The 20,516-nt window shown below is 41.2% G+C and overlaps 1 protein-coding gene across 11 annotated transcripts in view; it reads right to left on the bottom strand.

The window, feature by feature from the left end:
- EYA1 (EYA transcriptional coactivator and phosphatase 1) overlaps positions 1 to 19,741 on the bottom strand; it is a 167,139-nt gene extending 147,398 nt beyond the window's left edge. For 10 of the 11 annotated variants that reach the window (XM_071804005.1, XM_071804007.1, XM_071804006.1 and 7 more), the window contains exons 1-2: positions 19,601 to 19,688; positions 6,976 to 7,085 (exon numbers count right to left, since the gene is read on the bottom strand). In XM_071804005.1, the coding sequence (XP_071660106.1) occupies positions 6,976 to 7,008 (33 nt within the window). In that variant the 5' untranslated portion in view covers positions 7,009 to 7,085; positions 19,601 to 19,688. Of the gene's footprint in view, positions 1 to 6,975; positions 7,086 to 19,600 lie in introns of all 11 variants that reach the window. The other variant, XM_065832068.2, reaches the window with a different exon arrangement.
- Between the last annotated feature and the right edge of the window lie 775 nt (positions 19,742 to 20,516).

Here is a 20,516-nt window from a genome sequence, read left to right as displayed (position 1 = left end):
GGTCCAGAAAACCTAGTAAAAAAGAAAATAAACTTCACTGGCAGTTTGCTTTTTGCTGCTAAGGGCTAAGCTACAACTTCATCAAGACTTTCAAGAAGAGACTTCATGCAGAACAGTGTGTATACAGCATGCATATATAGCGGTTGGAAAGAATCAGATGCATTGGTTTTGGTTTTTTTTTTTAATCTACATATATACCCATTTTTATAAGGCTATCTACAAACACCATAATAAAGACAAAGATCGATCTCTCTGAGGAAAAGAGGGTTTGTAGCTAGTATCAGTGGTGGTATCTGTTGACAGAGCCCCACCAAATTCCTGCAAAGTCTCTGTGCTTCTGCTAAGGCTGGGACCATAATGTCGGTGCTGATGTGTGTGCAGAAAACGCACTCAGAGTTACACTGGTGATGGGATTAGTTTCTGGTATCATTGACAGAAAATTACAAACGCTCATTAAAAATACGAGCTACGATGAATGCTGCGTTTAGGCTCTGGTTCTGCAAAGACTTATGAATACACACAACACTCTGAGCTGTGGGTAGAAGTACTTCTGTCAGTGCTACAAGCATTGTTGCCTTGGCACTGCAGGGTTTCTGCCATCAATTAGTACATTGAAAAGTACATTTTAAGTAACAAGAATTCCCCCATGGTGTTATTGCAAATGCAGCCAAATGAATAGTTTGTAGTGTGTTAGGTATGTTCTTCCAACTATCCACAAACAGCTTACAATTTTCAGTAGTATTTTCACTAAGATATTTTTAAAGAAAAAATTCTGCTAATAGTTACTGATTGAGCAGTTACCATACATTGCCTTGCATCAGCTCATTTCAATCTGAGGAATTAAAATACATCAGCTAGTTCCGGATGTTCATTATTTTTGACACTTACCAAGTGTTATAAGTGGGTTTTGTGGCTTATGTTTCCAATATCCTACCAATTGCAAATAGAGAGGGGAAGGGGTGTGGGAAGGGTGTGGGCAATTACATTTTACAGGCTCAGTTACAGATTCCAATTGTGCGGTGCTTGTTGGTTATTGCAAAGCTTTCCAAAAAGGAAGCATGTTACAGATTTCTTCAGAATACCAAGGGAATGCAAAAGAGAGTACAGTGTTGTGCCAGCCTTTGTGACAAAATAAGGTAGCACCAATATATATGATTTTCACAGGTGACGATGCTATGAGTTTTCAACTGAAGGTAAAATATGTGTATTTTCACCTATTTTCCTAGTAGACTTTGTCCCCTCACATGACGGATAATGTGGTGGAACAACACAATGACGTTGTTCAAACGAAGAGTTTGTTAGGCTGTCACCAGCCATGCCCACAGGCACGACCATGCCACCACCACAGCGGTGGCCTCTGAAACTGCTACCTGGCTGGTGAGCCACACTGCCAAATCTTGGCTCACCTCGAAACAAAATGAACTTTCTAGCCCTTCTGGTAGGAAAGATAACCTTGAAAATGTGAAGAGAGTGAAATCTGATGCCTCAGTAAGACTGCAAAGAGCTTGAAACAAAGACAGAGAGATGTGAACTGCCCCAACCATCTCTCTCTGGGCCCCATGGACTCAGCATTTCTGTGGTCGGGGAGTCTGGCATTTTTCCAAGATTCCACAGAATCTCGCATGTTTGCTGCAAAATTCATTATATTGCTGCAGCCAGGTGCTGGATGCTTCTTGTGTTTTTTTTTTTTTTTTTTTTTGGTTGGTTGGTTTTGTTGTTTTGGGTTTGGGTTTTGGTTTTGGTGCTGGTTTGGTTTTTTTTTGGGGGGGGGCTGTTTTTTTCTTTTTCCCTCCTTTTATTGCTGAAACCAACTCCTTGCTGTATATCTTTCCATTAGCAAAGGAATAAAGTGAATTTTCAGAGCAAGCACCGCTGTCCGATACATGGCATGGGGTAAGCAGGAGAGGGGTCCGGCGAGCAGTGGGGAGGAGCAAAAAGCTGGAAGTATGCAGTTAGGTAGCCCAGAGCACTGACCGAAAACTGAGGTTTGTGGGCTGCAGGGGGAATTGGAGAAGATTAACTGCTGAAGCAGACTAGGAGCACCTCCTTTCTTGGCTCATTGGGTGCACAGTGTTTGGATCTAACTTGACTGCTGAGGGCCTCCGAGTCTTCGCTCTGTTTTCCAGATGGGCAAAGTCAATCATCGAAAACACTCGATGTTGAAAATACTTCTTGGAGTACAATTTTGCAATGGGAATTTCCAACTACGAATCTGGATGGGGTAGGAATGAAAAGTATTTTATTCGATATAATAATGTAAGATTGCTTCTGAAGAGAGACTGATGGAGAAGAAATGCCCTCCAAAATATTCTCATGCGGTACAGTAATTGCTGAAAACATGATAATATTTACTTGTGAAAACTTCCTTGTGATGAATCTTGAATTATTTTTTTTAATGATTTTTTTAAATCAACATGCATATCAAATTAAATAAAATAGCTGCTTACTTTTACAATTCATTTTTGGAGTATTTTTTTAAAGTTGCCATCAGGGTACTTCTAACACAGGTGTATGCCTACCTCAAGCATAACAAGCCGGAATCTTCTGACTATCAGTGTTCGTCATGTTTCTAGGGCCTCTAGAAGGTTTCTGGGGCAACACATTCATGCAAATGCCAAGTTTGGGACTGGTAGAGATTTAGTCTACCATTATGATTTTACATTCTTTTTAAAAATTTACATTATTTTAAAAAAAATTACATTAATTTTTAAAAATCAGTTTGGTATAATGTGTACTGTTACCCATTCTCAGTTTCCTTACAATCAGAATTTCTATAACATCTAAACTGACATTTTCATCTCAAAAATATTTAAAACAAGATGTGTTTTTTTTCTTGTGAGGTATGTGTGAGCAGTGGGACTCATTGCAAACAACTGACAGAATGGTCAAGAACAAGACTTACAAACTCAAATGAAGACTGGAGCAGGATATACCAAATCAGGCATGAGATGCAACCCTATGCATGGCGCTTCAAAGTGTGAACATGTTTGCTGTGTATCAGACTTTCAGATTTCAGTCGCAAGCTAAATAATGATAGTTTGCTGCTGGTGATTTGCTCCAGAGTCAATCAGCTAAGATGTACACCCACAGAAAGATCAATGAGGTGTGCAGCATGGCATTTGACAGTCTTGGAGTTGAAACAGCCCAGTCATTGAGGCAGTCCCATTGTAGAAACTTAGAATAGCACAGAATATTTCAGTTGCAAGGGACCTACAATGATCATCTCATCCAACTATCTGACCACTTAAAGGCTGACCAAAAGTTAAGGTATGTTATTAAGGGCATTGTCCAAACGGTTCTTAAACACTGACACAACCACCTCTCTAGGAAGCCTGTTTCAGGGTTTGACCACCATCTTGGTAAAGAAATGTTCCCTAATGTTCAGTCTGAACCTTCACTGATGCAGCTTCAAACCACTCCCATATGTCCTATCACTGGATCCAGGGAGAAGAGCTCAGCACCTCCCTCTCCACATCCCTTCCTCAGGAAGCTGTAGAGAGCAATGAGATCACCCCTCAGACTCCTTTTCTCCAAATGAGACAAGCCCAAAGTCCTCAGACGTTCTTCACAGGACCTTCCTTCCAGCCCTCTCATGAGCTTTATTGCCCTCCTCTGGACATATTCAAGGAGTTTCATTCACACCCTTCTTAAATAGTAGGGCCCAGAGCTTCACACAGTGCTCAAGGTAAGGCCACACCAATGCTGAACACAAACAGGATAATCACCTCTTTCGACCGGCTGGTGAGGCTGTGTTTGATGCACCGCAGGATGTGCTTTGTCCTCTTGGCTGCCAGGGCTCACACTGCTGACTCCTATTGAGCTGCTGTTGACCAGCACTCCCAGATCCCTTTCTTTAGGGCTGCACTCTAGGTACTCCTCTCCCAATTTATACCTGTGCTTGGCATTACTCCATCCCAGGTGCAGGATCCAGCATTTGGACTTGTTAAATTTCATCCCATTTATCATTGCCCAGTGCTCCAGTCTATTTAGATCCCTCTGCAAGGCCTCTTGTCCCTCAAGAGAGTCAACAGGGCCTCCCAGTTTATCGCTGAGATCTCTGTGTCACTGACAAATCGGGCTGAAATCAACAACTAATTTCTTAATACACAGATGCAAACTGGAAACAACCCACTGCTTACAAAGATTCAAGAAGTCTTGTTTTAGCTTAATAAAACATGAGTGGAACATCTTTAATAGCTGCATATATCATTAACAAACAAGCCTTTTTGTACTTGGAAAGAAAGAAACTGAACACCAATGGCTTTTTCAGGCAGAATAATAGACTGATATCCTCTGTCTAGCCAGCTTCAGTTTTGTGTTATGCTTCTTTCTAAGGCACCTACTAAAAGGCACGAGCAGATGTAGTGTTCAAGTTTGCAAGCACAAGTTTGCAAGTCCATTCCTACACAAAGTGAACCAAACACATGACAGTACCATTAGGATCATTTCTCCAAGTGACGTAAGTTTGCTTAGATGCTAAAATGCCCTCTCAGCTGTATGAATGTAATAGAGAGCAGAAGTTGGCCTACTGGGCTTACTATTGTATCCTCTTGCGCACATTAACACTGACAGGCTGCATTACCATGCAAACATCATCCTCTTTCTCAGCAGAGAAATCTTGGCCAAAAAATGGCAAAGTACATACCCGTCTATTTTCCTCGATGTTGTCTGATAAACTTTCATTTTCATTTCTTCTACTCCTGGTGCTGCCTCTGTTGTCCATCTAGCTCTGTTCTCCTAAAACGTTATACACCTTAAATTTTCAGTTGCTGAATAAAGCTCTTCCCTCACCCTTCTGTACCTGAAATTGCTTCCTCAGCATAGTTTTTATGGGCTAGTTCCAAAATAAAAGTGTGTTTCAACCAGTGCTTGCAGAAAAGTTTTCCTCTTTTCCTATGGACTACCACCAGCTTTTAAGAGTAGCTACATGTGTTTGGGATCTTAAATCCTAAATGTCTTTTGCTTTCTGTGTTGTAATTGCAGAGTGTTAATCTGTCTCTCACTCTCTTGCTTTCTTTCTTGTATGCATACACACAGAGCAGAATAAACAAAAATAGTGCTCATGACATCTTTATTTTCACAGAGACTATTTTGCCTTCTGACTGTTGCTTTTAAGAAACTTCTGTGTTGGTCAACTGACTGTTGTAAACACACCAGCCTGTCCAATTATGAATGAATTAAAGAGGGGCCTAATTGCAGGATTTAATTCATCAGTTTAATATCCCAATTTTAAACCTATCCAATGACACAGCAATCAAGAGTCACAGCCCACAATACTGCTTCTGCCCTGTGTCATATACCTTTGAGCTCTCACAGCTAGAGAAGCCTAAGTGTTTGTTGATGCAGCAAGTCTATTCAGCAGTTACTGGTTTAGATTTTGATAATCCCGATAGCATCCACAACTACCACCCACTTGGGTAATGTGAAAGGAAATTCTGAGCAGATGAAGTGTTTTACAGGCTCTCTGGACTAAGTGGTGAAAAGAAGGAATGGAATGAATAACCCCAACAGGAGTGCTGGTAGTGCCAAACCATGAACAAATATTTCCCTTAATATTCCTGTTATGTTAAGCGACAGTTACATTTGTCATTACATACAGCTCCAGCATATAATTACCCGACCCAAACCCACTGCAGCACATGAAGCCTCGGATATGCCGAGCACACAGAGAGGCAGTATTGCAATCGGAGCCACAGAAAATCCCGACGGCTTCAGGGAAAGGCTTTTCGTGCATAGAGGAAAGCCTGATCCTGAACAGAACGAGGACTGGGCTTGGGTGGTGCTGAAAGCTTTGGGACTGCAACTGCAAAGAGGACCAACCATCCCTGTTTAGCACCAGTCGGTAACCATGGCCACTCCTTTCTTGAGGAGTGAATTGGTCCTTTTCACGTATTGCTGTAGCAGCGATGAATAAATACCCAAACATACGCATAGAGACAGACTGGAACAAATGAACATTGGAAAATAATCAAAGCCATATTGCTTCAGACAGTAAAAATGACACTAGAGGAGAAGTGTAACAAAAACACCCGACACAACAGGCTTATTATTAGGTGGCTTAGTTCTTTCTACACTGTTGCTACGTGAAAAACTAACACAAGTATTAGGGAAACTGGATATACAAGTGCAACAGAAAGAGATGATGCAGAGTACTGTCAAATGTAGAAAACAAATGAGAAAAAAATGCAGGAAATAAATCTAATCAAATTTACTAAATAGTAGTGTTTGGAACTATTTTACAACTGGTGAAAGTAAGGCAATTTCAATGTGCACTGTTTCTGTTAAAACAATCCAGAATAAAAATATATATGTAGCATTTCAATGTTCACTGAGTGCCAAGAATGATATTACAAACTAAACTAACAAATCTGTAACACACACACACACACACACACACACACACACACACACACGTAATTTGACCGTGCATGAAATATTGTTTTAAAACATTATTAACCATGTCTGATAGTTTGAAAATTGTTTTACTATTGTAACTTCATAAACAGGCATTTACAAGAAACAACAATGCTGCTAAAGACTTTTTTTTAAAAAAAAAACACAAATTTTCCCACTGTTCATAAGACTCTGCAGCTAGGAGTTGCACCCGCTTCACCCAGGAACAATATTTATGTATATTCACGCAGGCAAAGAAATAACTTCAAATAACAGGAGAAAACTCTCCAACAGATCAAAATATTAACAATATAAATGCAGCAAGGTGTATATTTCTTAGAGAAAGCAACACCATCACTTTGTAATATGAATCACTGAAGACAAATATTTTAAAATCCATACCTATTTTCTGCAGCATTAGCATAAGCATCCACGTCTCAATGAATTTCATCATTCACTGCTTCCAGTCACTAAAAGCACACGTAGCTTTCTAAAACTTTCCAGTCACTTGGTTGCAACAAAAATAATTACCCCTTTAAAAGCCGTAACTATTTTCTCAGGACTGACAAGTCGTTTACTTACAGACTTCCCATTTATTCCCTGGGGGTCTTCCATTGAAGATTTCTTCTTCCAAGTTATATATGGGCTATCAGTTACAGTGAGGCTCAGACAGTCCTAATACACATGCACACCTGTGGAAAAGACAGCACCACAGTGCCGTATTAATTTGTTGGCATGAAATTAAGAGCTGATCTTTACATCTGCAGCTTTCCTTTAAGGAACAAGTATTCACAAGTTGGGAGCAGTTATCTTTGATGAATTGAATTCATTTTGAAAATAAACATATAGCAGAGCTGTTTATTGCAAATCCACGTGAACCAAAAGCAGGCGGTGAGAGTCCCGTTGTGCTCACTGTCGGCAGATGAATAAAAGGCAGCCAGGAACTCTTCTGCTGACGGTACCTCTGTGCCAACAACAAATCTTTTATTTTCTTTTCTTTTTTTTTTGTGAAGTTCAGCCTCTCCCTGATATCTATCAATGTCAAGTGTACTCTAATGCTAAGAGGAAATAATAACAAAGAAATACGATTGTAGATTGAGCCAGGATAAAAGAGAAAATCCACAAAGTTTTCAAAAAGTTGCCCTCAAGCTAAGGATATTTTTATACTAAATCTCGTCAAGTTTACATTAGGTCACAGTTCTAGACCCTATAAATTATAAATATGGATGCTTTGTGTTCTCTCACCTTTGGAAATGGTGTTCTTTGATGTCAAAAATAACAGTGAAGTGCTGAGACATATTAACAAAGGCCCCACAAACAGACATCAATTCAAAACATGGTTTCCTTACAGAGACCACTTTTTTTAGAATAAAATGCTGTGACCTTCTTCAGATTTAGAATTAATCATCTGAATAATTCAAACAAACCCAACTAAAACCCTCATTAGAAAAACTGGCGTGGGGTTTTTGGTGTTTGGTTTGGGGTTTTTTTGGTTTTTTGGGTCTTTTTCTTATTTAAGATGTGGGGCAAATGTCGTCTGTTAAAGAATAATAAAAATGTAAAACTGCTTTTTTAAGCAACAGAAATATGAATAGCACTTTGCTTACCTATGACAAGCAAAGATCCAATGACCTGAAGACACTTAATTTGTCCTAACACCACGCTGTATATGAAACATATATATATATTTTAGAATCATGATCCAAAATCTCACTCTGCTTCTTTCTACCTGAACGAGATTCTTGCAAGAGAAAAATATCCCTTCAAGCCCTGTTGTTTAGTGCACAATAAAACTATACTGGACACTATTCATTGCACAAATTCAGCTACTTCTATATAACCATTAAGAAAGTGTTAACAGCTCCACTCCACACCCTAAGGAAGATGCTAATATGAACCATGTTTCTGTAATGCATCCACTCCCTTCTTTCTGGTTTTCAATTGAGACATCTAATCCAGTCCTGCTCCTGCTGAGAACAATGGCCAATCTCAAATATTTCTATGAAATCAGAGTTTGGTGCTCATATTTGTTCTGACACCAGATTATAGGTTAGAAATGGCTCAAGGCTTTAAAAAGTGACAATTAAAGTTAAGGAGGGGAAAGAACAAGAATTTCACCTAACTTTAAGAAAAAAATAAAAAAGGCAAAGAGCAGAAGAAAACAGTTTTCTAACAACGCCCCACTTCCAAGCAATGACTGACATCTGTTTCAAAAACTCTTTTATTGCAAAATTCAATAAATGGAAAAACCGCACAAGCTGAAAGTCTGCCACTTCAGTGAGGGAATAAAATGGAGCCTTTTCTAATGGAAAAATATTCAAAAGTCAATTGATGTAATGCTGGTATGTGGATGACCTGACAGCTTTTCAGATCAGCAGCGCTCTCTTTACTAATGGAAAGAAAACTTTACGAAGGCTAGTAACCCTCTACATTTAAAAAGCATTTTCTACTAAAGGACATAAGGAAAAAGCATACATACAGTTTTAGTGTATATCACAGTTCAACCGCAATTAGGCGACCTAGCTTGCAGAAGCTGCTGCAGCGAATGTTTTCTCTCTCTGGGAGAGATTCCTATAACACACCAGCATCAAAAGAGCCCACTATTGCATATTCGGCTCTAATATATCCTGCTCTTCAAGTCACTGCAAAAGACATTTAAGAAAAGGTCCTATATATACCCCCCTACACTGTCAGGAGCAAAGACTTGTCTTCCTCAGCAGCCACCAGAGACCACTGGCAGCAGAACCAAGCCAGCAGTAACATGAGGGCTTAAGATGTTAATACAGAACAGCTGATCTACAATGTAATTAAGTAATTTTAATTTTGAAAAATTCCACTTTTAAACACGAGCAACTTAGTTATCCTTACTATAATTGCCATTTTAGGTTATTTTTAACTTTTAGTAAAGCTTTGTGAGAGCTAATTAAATTCCCTTGAGTTGTTAATGTATCAAAAATTACATCTAAATTACATAGAGTATCTATTGCAGAGAAGTCATTATATGCAAAATATGCCATTGAATATGAGTGAAAATACCTCAAATTATTGAAAAAGACAAGAACTAAACTGAAGGGAAGTCATGAAAGTACATATCCCCTTTTATTTTTCTCTACTACTTTTGAAGTAATTTGCTTGGTTAAATATTATTATTAAATGCATGATGGTAGCAATTAGAGTCCAAGCAGCTAAAGAAGTACTGTTGTACCAGGCATGATAACCAGCAGCCCCCTTTTCCAAACAGCTATTATCATTTTAAAGGGAATTGAAAACAAACTAACAAAATGACAACAACAAAAACAAACAACTACAAAAACCACAAACACACAAAACCAGCAAAGAGGTACAGAAAGTGGTTTATGGGGAATTTTATTTCCTTCTTTCTGTAACGTGAGCCGACGCAGTGCAATTTTTCCCACGCACATGGACCTGAATGTGTGCCTTTGCCACCAGGCACAGGGTGGCCACCCACCACTCTCCAACCAGGCCTTGGAGGTGGCCAGGAGCTTCAACAAGCTCCTCATCTTGCGAGGGCTGTCCCCATCCGAGCACTCACCTGAGAACCTGACAAAAGTGAGTGGCCAATTACATGGGAAGCAGATGTCAAATGTAGCCAGGGACACTGTGAAATAACCTCTTCTGGTTGGAAGCTACCAGCGGAGGGTGATCTCTTGCACAGACAGCACCGAACACAGGGGTGACAAAAAAGAAACTGGCCACCATTGATTCCCAGCGCTTACAGGCACCAACATTTAAGGACAAGGAATCCAAATTATTATGTTTGCTGAGCTGTTCTCCATAAAAGCTTTGCATTTCCCATGCAAGCCCTGCTCTGCCACCAAAAGACACATCTCAGGGCCATCCAAGGCTGTCGTTACGCACGTTCAGCTGCAGTGAGCCCCTGCTGAAGCTCACTGTGATCAGAAACAGCAGGAATCCAACACCACCTTGGGCAACACTCCCCCTTCCATCACCAAGAAGATGGGATTAACTTTTTTCTTCTGTTCCTGTGCCACCACTTATGCCACCCCTGTCTTAGAATCTCAAAGATTATTATTCTATTGCAAAGTCTCCAAGATGAGGTCACTTTCAGTGTCATCAGTGGATACTGCTTTGTTCTTATTTTCTTTTACTATTTTTTTTTTTTTTAAAAGTTCACCACACTGACCATGCTTCCTCATGAACTGGTAGGACTTTCTAATAACAACTAGATTGATAACTCCCCAAATTATATCTTCCTCATTCTCTAGAAAACAAACCAAAACCAAATATAAAAGCCACATATGCTTTATTATTTGGTATAGAAAGAAAGAGGTTATGAGGCTGGGTGAAATGGTCTTTTTTTTACTATGTACATGATAACGTGTGATATTTTACGGTTAATTTTAGGGAACGAAATGTTTTTTATTTGAGGTGCTATATTTGGGAACATTCCTTTTTAGCATTTGGTAAAAGCTCACTACATTCACTCCATTCCCAGGTAGGTCTCTTGTCCCACATCCCCACTTCCTTTTAAGGTGTTAAATTTGGCAGATAACCTGGGTAGCATTTAGAAAACAATTATTTCCAAATGCTAGGAAAGAAACTTGCCAAGTGTAACAGCTAAAAACCAAGAAAAAAAAAAAAAAGGAGGAAGGAAATAAAACGGAAGAGGGAAAGATATTTTTTTAATGAAATTTAGTAGGGACCTTTCAGCAGCTTTATAAACAATTAACTCCAGTGCTGAGACTGAAGACCACCTTTGACTGAGCCTGGAACGCCTGCAGATGCAATACAGCATCCTGCCTTCCAACGAGCCTCAGGGACTCCAGAAAAACAGACAGGTGCCCAGATGTGCGGGACCTAACATGCACATCTGCTGGAAGGCATCCCACACCAACTGCAGCACTGACACTGACCTAAACACAGCCTCCGGGCCAGCTCTAGACTTCTCTGTGATACTGAGCCCACAGGTAACACACTGCACATCTGGGTCACTGCTTTTGCATCATCATAAACATCCTTGTCCACCTCCACAGACCCTTTTTCCAGTACCTCTGAGCAGAAATGAATGGAGTGTCAGGACTGGTAGCTGGAGTAAACTTGCAGGGAAGAAGGCTGAAAAACTTCCATTTTATTGGTTTATTGGTAAGATTTCCTTTCTAAATATAGAACAAGCACTCTCAGTATCCTGGACAGGCACATGTAAAAGCCATGGCACTTACGCTTACTGTGATGTCTAGGTCAGCACCAAAGTAATCTCATTCTTTTTAAGTCAGTAATAGAAATTAAATATCCACATTGTTTGGCTATCTGGGTGATAGCTTTTAACTTTAAAAATAAAGATTAAAAAAATCAATTAAAACCCAAAATTATGGTGTTTCCTTAATGCTTTAATTTCATTGAAAACTAACATTTCTGGTAAGAACACATGAGGTCTCATCTACCTACACAGAAATCTCACTGGGTGCTGGACCAGATTAACAGAGGAGACACAAGAGCACAACGAAGAAAAACAGAAGGACTATAAACACAAAGAACACACCACAAGAAAATTATATTAATGACAGCCTGGTTAATATATCTGTACTACTTTTTGAATCCTGGTAGTATTTATATAATTCTTACAACACTGTAAGCCTGAGTATGTCTTGAAGAAGTCGTTTGACAATAGAGTTTGTGTCACATTTCTCACACATGATTAAGTCTAACAAGAAAAAAGAAGTGTTGAGAGCAGAAGGACCGTATTATCGGCTCAGACCAACAATCCCCCTGGTGCTGTCTCCAACAACAGCCATAAATGGATGCAGAAGAGCAAGAACAGATCAAGTTTGTGCCATTGCCCCACTATTTTTCCAGCTTCCTGCTTCTTCATTTCAGAGGGTTTCCCGAGCCTGGTGGAGTTCAACTCTCTGGCAACCCTCAGTACTGCTCTCATAATTACTTGTTCATCGTCTTCTTGAACCCGTGTACACTTTTTGGATTCCTAACAATTCTGAACATTCACTTTGGGGCGCCATTACTGAGCACTGAACACATTTTCTTGGAATTATCTTTGGTGCCATGATCTCATTTCTGAATGGTGAGGTTCAGATTAGTGTTCCTCATTTTCCACATACAGCTGCAACTATTTTGCCCAGGGTCTGTCAGTTTACATTTTTCTCTGCAGAATTTAATTTGCCATTTCATTGTCTAGTGACTTGTCTCATGAGGTCCTTGCACAGTTCTTCGCAGCCTACTCTCTTTGCTATGCACCTCATTCTCCAAGTTGTTTATGGATAATTTGCTAATTTAAATTGCCAACCTGGGACATCTATTCAAGCGGAACAACCTAGAAAAATGATTGTGTCTGATGAACACAATTATTCAAACTAATCTACTGGAAGAAAGTAGAGTGAGAGTAACAGAAAATTCCCACCTGAAGAAAAGAACAAATGTAAAAGGTATTGGAATGTTTATAAAGGAATGGGAATCTGCTGGCTGCTAATTTCAGTAAACTCAGAAATGCCCTCTGGTCCCCCAAAGCGGGCAGAGACTTGGTCAAACACAAACTTCTCCCAAGGTGCAGAAAGAAATGCAACAACGTAATGACCAAAACTATATGAGCACCTGAGAAAGGCAAATGTTTAAGACTGGAGAACTGCAAAAATGAGGTTACCAATTTGCCATTGCTTTTACAAGTTCTAAAACTGAAATGTAACTGTTTCAGAAACCATCTTGATAATTCTTTGTGTTGTTTCCCTTATCTGCTGTGGTCAGGAATGGTTTAAATTGTGAACAGGATTGAGGTCCTGATGAGTATGCAATGTGCATTGGGTACAACACCAGTGATGGTCGGGTTGCTGAATGCATCACCCTGGCAGAGGCAAACAACAGGACACCTCTCCTAGGAAGCTCCACAAAGGACCAAAGTGGGCAACACACACACACACACACACATATATATATATGTAATTTTAAAGCAATATTCTAAAAGCAGAGCTCTCTAAGCATAGCAAAAGATCATATTTTTCATTGAATACTAAATACACATGAAAGCCAAACCGTAAAGCAACATTAAAATTATACTGGCAACTTGCTTGTCAGATTTTTTTTAATGACTTACAAAATTATTATGATGTTTAAACTACCCAGTGGGATCAACTTTATTTGTATCTGAAAGCTAGGTTGAAACTATTCAGCAAAGAAACATGCTAGCAGGTTAGGACAGCAAATAAAGACTATTTTTAAGGTGAAAACATAAAGGAAATTCATATTTTTAAAAATTAATAAAAATAACATTTATAGTGTGAATTCTGTGCCTCAAAAAAGGATGAAAGAGCTTTGCTTTTAGCATTCCATGGGATCTCTATTATCAAAAGTTACAGGAATCCCTACTTTCCCTCATTTTGTTTATGAATCATTCACAAGGGGGGGGGGGGCGAACAAACAAACAAACAAAAAACCAAACAAACAGAACACAACGATCTGTCCCTTCATTGTGAGTTTTTTGAGCAATCTTCTGTTTTCTGCTTTTTATGTGTAAAACACATCACAAAAGGCAAGTGGACCTACAGATTGACACTGACTGTTGGACTGTCATGGTTAATAAAGAAAATTAAATACATACAAGAAAAATGTTAAGCTATGAATCATAACATGCAATAGGAATACTTACCTAGCTCTGGAAAGAAATGTAAGATGCTTTACGAACAAAGTTTACTTTCAACCCGTGTGGTTCTGTGCAATGTTTCTAATGAGTAATAATTATATATATGCTCTAGGAAGCCTTTCTACACCTACTATAAATTTAGATTAAAGGTAAGGCATCACTTATTATTTTACGTGGGTTTTTAAAGTAGTTTGTAAAATATATGTAGTCTATAAAAGTTTGCGGTCTAACAACAAACAACTGTACTGCTCCTGCACAATTCAGTGCAAACAAGTAAAAGTTTGCTAATCATAATTATTACAAGGCTTCAAGGTTTACACAGAGCAATTAAAAGCAATTTTCCTCTAGGTGAAATAATGTTTCATTTTAATCAGCCTTCTAACTTGTATTTGTTTTTTTTAATAAATCAGATACATTTTAGTTTGAAATTGTAAAAACCTTCATTAAAGCCTAGGCTTCCCCAAAGCTACTAAAAGCATTCAAGTAAGAAACACTACCAGCAGTATTTTCAGCAGTGGAAGCCACCGTGTCCTAGAGAGCAGCAAATACCCAAAAAAGAGGAGGTTAGTGAAAGCATGCTGAGAGTCATCCTGGCTACGGAAAGTTGATGCCTAACTGGGAAATTCACAGGCCAAAGTCATGGCATCTCCCTGAACAAGGGGATCCGAGTACTGGGTTAGGGTCCTTCTCTGCAGACCTTCAAAACTCACCTGGCCACATTCTTGCGCGATCTGCTCTAGGTGAACCTGCTTTAGCATATAGGTTGGAGTAGATGATCTCCAGAGGTCTCTTTGAACCCAAACCATTCTCTGAGGCCCCACACCCTTTGAGAACCACCACGTTGCCCCTGGACTCAGCAAGAGCTGCACTTCCCTGCCACACAGCTCAGGCCACCACGGCTGGTCAAACCCATCCTGCCTCTGCAGGTGACCAGCTCTGATGTCTCTGTGTGAGTGACTCTTCCAGCATCCACACTGGATCAACCACTGAGATTCAACAGAGTATGCAGGCCAGTGGACTTCCTCACATCTTCATCACTGAGGCTAAGGATGATGCTTTCTTATTTGTCTGCCATACAATGAGAAAACTTCCCTGTCTCTCGAGGTGAACCAAAATTTTCTTTGGTCTAAAGTCACAACATTCACATACTGCAAGAAGCATCTTATTTTCAATCTTTACAACAGATCAAATGCCTGAATTGACATTTTCTATCTACATGTACTCCTGTTTCTCATAATGCAACAAAGGCACCTACTTATAGTAGGTGCAAGTTTCACTAATAGGTGCAAGTAGTTTATTTCTTCATTTGGACTCATTTCTGAGAACGGGTTCTCTTTCAATCTTTGTTAAAGTCCCAATGAAACAGAATGAATGGTCCTAAGCCTGAGAAAACCAGAAGACAGTATCACTGAACTGTCAAAGCTGTCAATGTGAGGTCCAAAGGGATATTTAAAGGCACCACATCAGGTTAAGAATCTATGACCATTTACATCTGTTTGTCTGTTTGTTTACACTGCAAGCACCCTTATGAACGACAGTAAGCACCCAGTTGCACCTGTAGTCACCTAAATACCTTTGGAAGCTTGACCCATGGTGACCAGAAATACCAACAATTCACTAACTTAAAGTTAACTTTAAAACAGAGGTGATACTTTATTTACCTAACAAAGATGTCAATTTTCCTTCACATTACTGTGCTACATTCTCAAGCTCTTGCCTTTCTGGCGTAATCCCAGCAATGGTGCTGCCTGGTTCCCCACAGGGCCGTCCCTGCTCCGAGTGGGTCAAGGAAGGAGGCACTGGATGGGACTTCTCTAGCCAGCAGCCACTTCTTGTGAAATGAAAACCCCACTAATAAATCTTTGCTGGATATGGGCAATTGGTGTGAATATTACAGGAGGGGAGAATGAAAGGATTGTAAGAGCATTTTCAGAACTCTCAGTTCCTTGGAAAACAATGCTAAAAACCATTTTTAAATGCTGGTTTGTTCAATTTTGTCGTATCTCTTTCTTGACAGATTACTTTATTTTCCTCTGATTTCTGCCAGACTCTATTTTCATGAAAACTAATTCAGTAACTCATCATTTTTAACACAATAAAAACTGAAAACTTAAGGATCTGGAACCTTGATAAATAGCTTCTGCTTACACAACTACACAAAGATGCATTATGTGTTCTTTGTCAGCAAAAAATGCACCAAGTTCAGTCAAACAGCAGTATTTGGTTTCAGTTCTCCATGTCTCCAAACTGTATCCACCAATGAGAATGAATCTTATATACATTTATGAAAAAAACAAAACATACAAAGGCAAAACAAAGTTGAAGTTATTTAAGTCATTAAATCAATCTGTCCTCTAGCAACAGCCACCCTTCTTACAAGTTTGCTTACCCTAATAACTCTTACAATCTTTTTTTTACCATCACAGCTCAAGATAGAATTGTAATTATTGTTATATATTACTGGTTACAGTAATACATTAAGTGTGAAAAACATAACAGATACTAGTTGTAAACAATATAACATTATTTTTACAATTTGTTATAAAAGATGAATTATTGTTTCATTTGTCAAATAATGTCATAACTAAGTTATAATAAGTAATATTTCATAATAAAGGGGAAAATAATATACTACACGTATTTTGAACGTTTCACTTTCCCTTAAGAACCGTATAACCTAAAAGCTAAAACCGAAAATTTTATTCATACAAAACCATGCAATCCACTTCAATATTCAGATGATTAAGAGCTCAAGCTATTGAGTTGAGAAATCAGAAATTCAGAAATTTCATGGATCAGGCCAGTTGCCTGAAGTGGCAGTAGGTGTGACTCGCTATGGAAACAGCATAGGAAGGACAGAGAAACAACTTTGAGTTGGAAAAGCTTTTAAAAGCACATGAAGTACCCAGCTGTGGCCTCCTTGATTTTAAGGACTTTACACACAATTTCCATTCTTATAAATAAAAAGAGCTTTCTCCTAGCTCACTTCATTACAAGGGAAGCTGCAGAAATGCAGACCCACCTCAAAGGGTGGGAGTTCACCTCTGTGATTTTTCCAGGTGCGGTGGGGGCCCTGGGTGGGCTGGGCAGGGGCATTCACTGCCTTGTGCTGCCCATTCACCCACCTGCTGCCTGGGGCCTGGCCGGGGTGTGGGCAGCAGCTGCCTCCCCAGGAATTGCCCCTGTGGGTGTTTCTGCCAAGCAGCCGTAGGACAGCTCACCATCTCACCATCAAACCTGGGCAAACTTTCTTGGTCCAACCACTAAAGCTTTTCCATGGTAGCTTGAGCCATGTCATAGAACTCAATGGTAAATTCAAATTTTACTTTCCCTGGACATGCAGTAGGATTAGCACTCTGAGACAGAGCAAGAAGACATGCTGTGTCACAAAGAGGATAAAAGAAAAAAAAAAAAGCATTAGAAGTGTCCAGACATTTGAGAAATCATTATCTTATGATGTTTGATCTATCAGATTAAACATTCAAAAATAAAAAGAGTAAAAATGAAAGGAAGGAAAAAGCTCAAGCTTCTTAATTCAATTTGTTATCCTAATTCCGTATCACTCTCCCTCTCTTTCTCTAAATCTAAAAGCAAAGGTTATTTTGAGCAATAATATTTATGGATTCTCTAATGAAATAATTGAATGAAAGAAATGGAGACAATAACCTAAAATTCACTAAATGCATGGAATGCAGGAGGACTTCAGTTTCCAGCTGACTTGGAGAAGCTGTTCAAATGACCTTTGAAGATTTTAAAAACCTGTCAGAGGAGCCCATTCCTCACCTTGCCCACACTGACAGGTTTGGCAGAGCAAGTAGGACAGAGCTACAAACAAGAAAAAGAGTGACTTGCTTCCTCCTTTTTTTTTTTTTCCTATTACAAATTCTGCAATTCTGAAGATTAGTGAACCATTCATAAAGACTAATCTATACATTTTAAAATTTTGTTCAAGAATGCAGATACTTGCAGTTTACCATACACTGAAAACCATTACAGAATAAGTTGTTTGCAAGCTTGGACAAAGGTCTGGAGGGAGTGCATCCAAACTAGCCTTCAGAAGATACGCCAGCTACCTCCACAACCTACAGTCCTCAGTTAAGAGCATTTCCATACATATTGCTCTTCTGTCTCTGATTTTCTAGTGCAGACAGACTACCTGAACCGTGACTACTCTGTGATCCTACAAGTACCCTCATTATGGTTCATGCTTACACAGCGTTTGGCAGAGAACTAACAGCTCTAATCTGGAAATTGTTTCATAGGGACTTTCCACACACCACAGTCTCTTTTAAAAAGAGCTTCTTATAGCACTGAATGACCGATTTCTCTTCTTATAACCAAATTTTTATTTTAAAAGACCACAGAAAGTGTGAGCCTTCAAACGTAGTGATTGTTCAGTGCTGCTGTTCACGTTGCATTTGCTAGAGCATATGTAAGCATGAAAGTGTTTTGCTACTAAAAGTCAATGTGAATTACATTTCTTTTTGCAATTTAAATGCAACGCTGTGTTCCTTAGAGCTTAAAAGAAAAAAAGAAAAAAAAAAGAACAAACCCACAAGCCTAATGTTTTATTTTAATAACTGAAGAAAACTCTGATCTTTGACTTTGTGATTGAAAAACTGCCTATTTCATTACAGTTGTAAATAACAGAGTATTTCCAGCTTTGACTCCAAGAGCAACAACACATACAAAAATAATCTCATAACTATTAATATCCAACAATTCTTCCGAAGAGCTTAGGTGACAGCGGGCAAAATCAAAACCCCAGAAGGCGCGTTGAGGAGAGGGACACCTGTGGGTGTACCGCTTCCCCGTTGGCGATGCTCTGCACTCCTCTCGATCTGCACAAGGTGCTGGGATGTGCGAATAGGGAAGGGGAGAGTGAGCATCCTTGCGTGCCTCCCGCCTTTCCCCGAGCCAGCGGTCTCCCGGTGGGAAGGCGGCCGCACCAACGGGGCCGTGCCCGGGGCACCGGGCAGCGCGGGGTGCTGTGCGATCGCCGTCGGTTCCCCGGCATCGGCCGCCCTTCCCCGTCCGTCAGAGGAGGAGCTGCCCGCTCCTTCCTGGGGACCTGGACACCTCCCCTGACACTTGCCGTGCTCACAGCCGGCAGGCCCCAGGGAAAGGGATGAAGGCAGACACGCTCATCACAGCGCAGCTGCCGCTGATTTTTACCCTTTGCCACAAAAAAATAAAAAACCACCACCACCAAACACGCGTTCAGCGAAGCCGACGCGCTAAGGCCCCCGCGGACGCACTTCAGCGCCCGGCAACTCCCGGCCAGCACCAGGCGAGCCGAGCTCTGCCGCCCCTTTCCCTCCCAGTCCCCCGGGACCCCCGCAGCCTCGCCCCTCCCTCCCCGCCGCAAGCCCCGCGGCGCTGCGCACCCGCGTAACCACCCTCGGCGGCGCAACGCCCGGGGCTGAGGCGGCGCGTCCCGCCCGTCCCCTGCTGCACCCACGTGTCCGGCAACCCGCGCCGCGCCGGCTCCGGGGGCGGCAGCTACGGCCCCGCCGCCCCAGCTCCCGGCCCCGCACGGCTCAGCTCGGCACGGCACAGCACAGCACAGCGCGCACTTACTCCGCGGCGCCTCCGGAGCGGCGATGCGGGCCCGGCGGCTCCCCAGGCGCGGCGCCGGGCGGTAAGTTGCGAGGAGCGCGGAGTCGCGTTGGGCGGAGAGGGATTTCGGGGAGGCGGTGGCGAGGAAACTTCTCCGGAGCGGCTCGACCGCCCGCCTCCTCCTCCTCCCGCCGCTGCCGCCTCGCCCGGCGGCAGCACCGCGCCTGCCCGGCCGCGCTCGCCAGAGCACACCGAGAGCGCCGCTAGCCTTCCCCCCGCCCCAGCCCCCTCCGTTTGTTTTTGTTTTTTATTATTTTTTTTAAATCATTATTATTTTTAAGAAGGACGGTATTATAAGAGAGGGGAAGGATGGGTCCTGGGGGATCCCGGATTCCTGCAGTGCTGCAGGGTCGTAAGGGGTGGCTGCAGGTTTAAACACCCCCAAACCTCGCTGGCAGCTCCGCCGCTTTCGTGGCAGCGCGGGGGCTGCCGGGCGGGCAGGACGATATCCGCAGCATCCCCGGGCCGCAGGGGCTTATCTGACACCTCACTTCACCGCCCTGGGAAATCCATCGCTGCATCAAGAACAGTTCTGGAAGAAGCTGTGCTACACGTGTGGCACCTGACCCCGTGGACCTTGGTTTATCCCTAAAATCAGAGCCTGTGCACATCATCCTTTTCTCATTACCTATGAAGAGAGAAAGCACAGGTCTGATTCCTTGTATCTTATACTTCAGGTACGAAGTCAGAGCAAAAGAGTGGTAGAACATTCTCTTTGTCTGACCATCCTGTGAGTATGAACTTAGACCCTGCATGAAACGTGAAGCACGGGCACCTGAGTCTAATGTAAATTAATGCCTTTCTCAATTTGACTAGGTGGTTCACATGGAAGCAACTCTGACACTGATTTCTTTTTTAACTTGTACTATAGAGATGA

Source organism: Patagioenas fasciata, chromosome 2 (assembly GCF_037038585.1).
Source record: "Patagioenas fasciata isolate bPatFas1 chromosome 2, bPatFas1.hap1, whole genome shotgun sequence".
Classification (NCBI taxonomy): domain Eukaryota; kingdom Metazoa; phylum Chordata; class Aves; order Columbiformes; family Columbidae; genus Patagioenas; species Patagioenas fasciata.
Note: the sequence above shows the minus strand (reverse complement) of the source record. Positions and strands in the feature narration are given on the sequence as shown.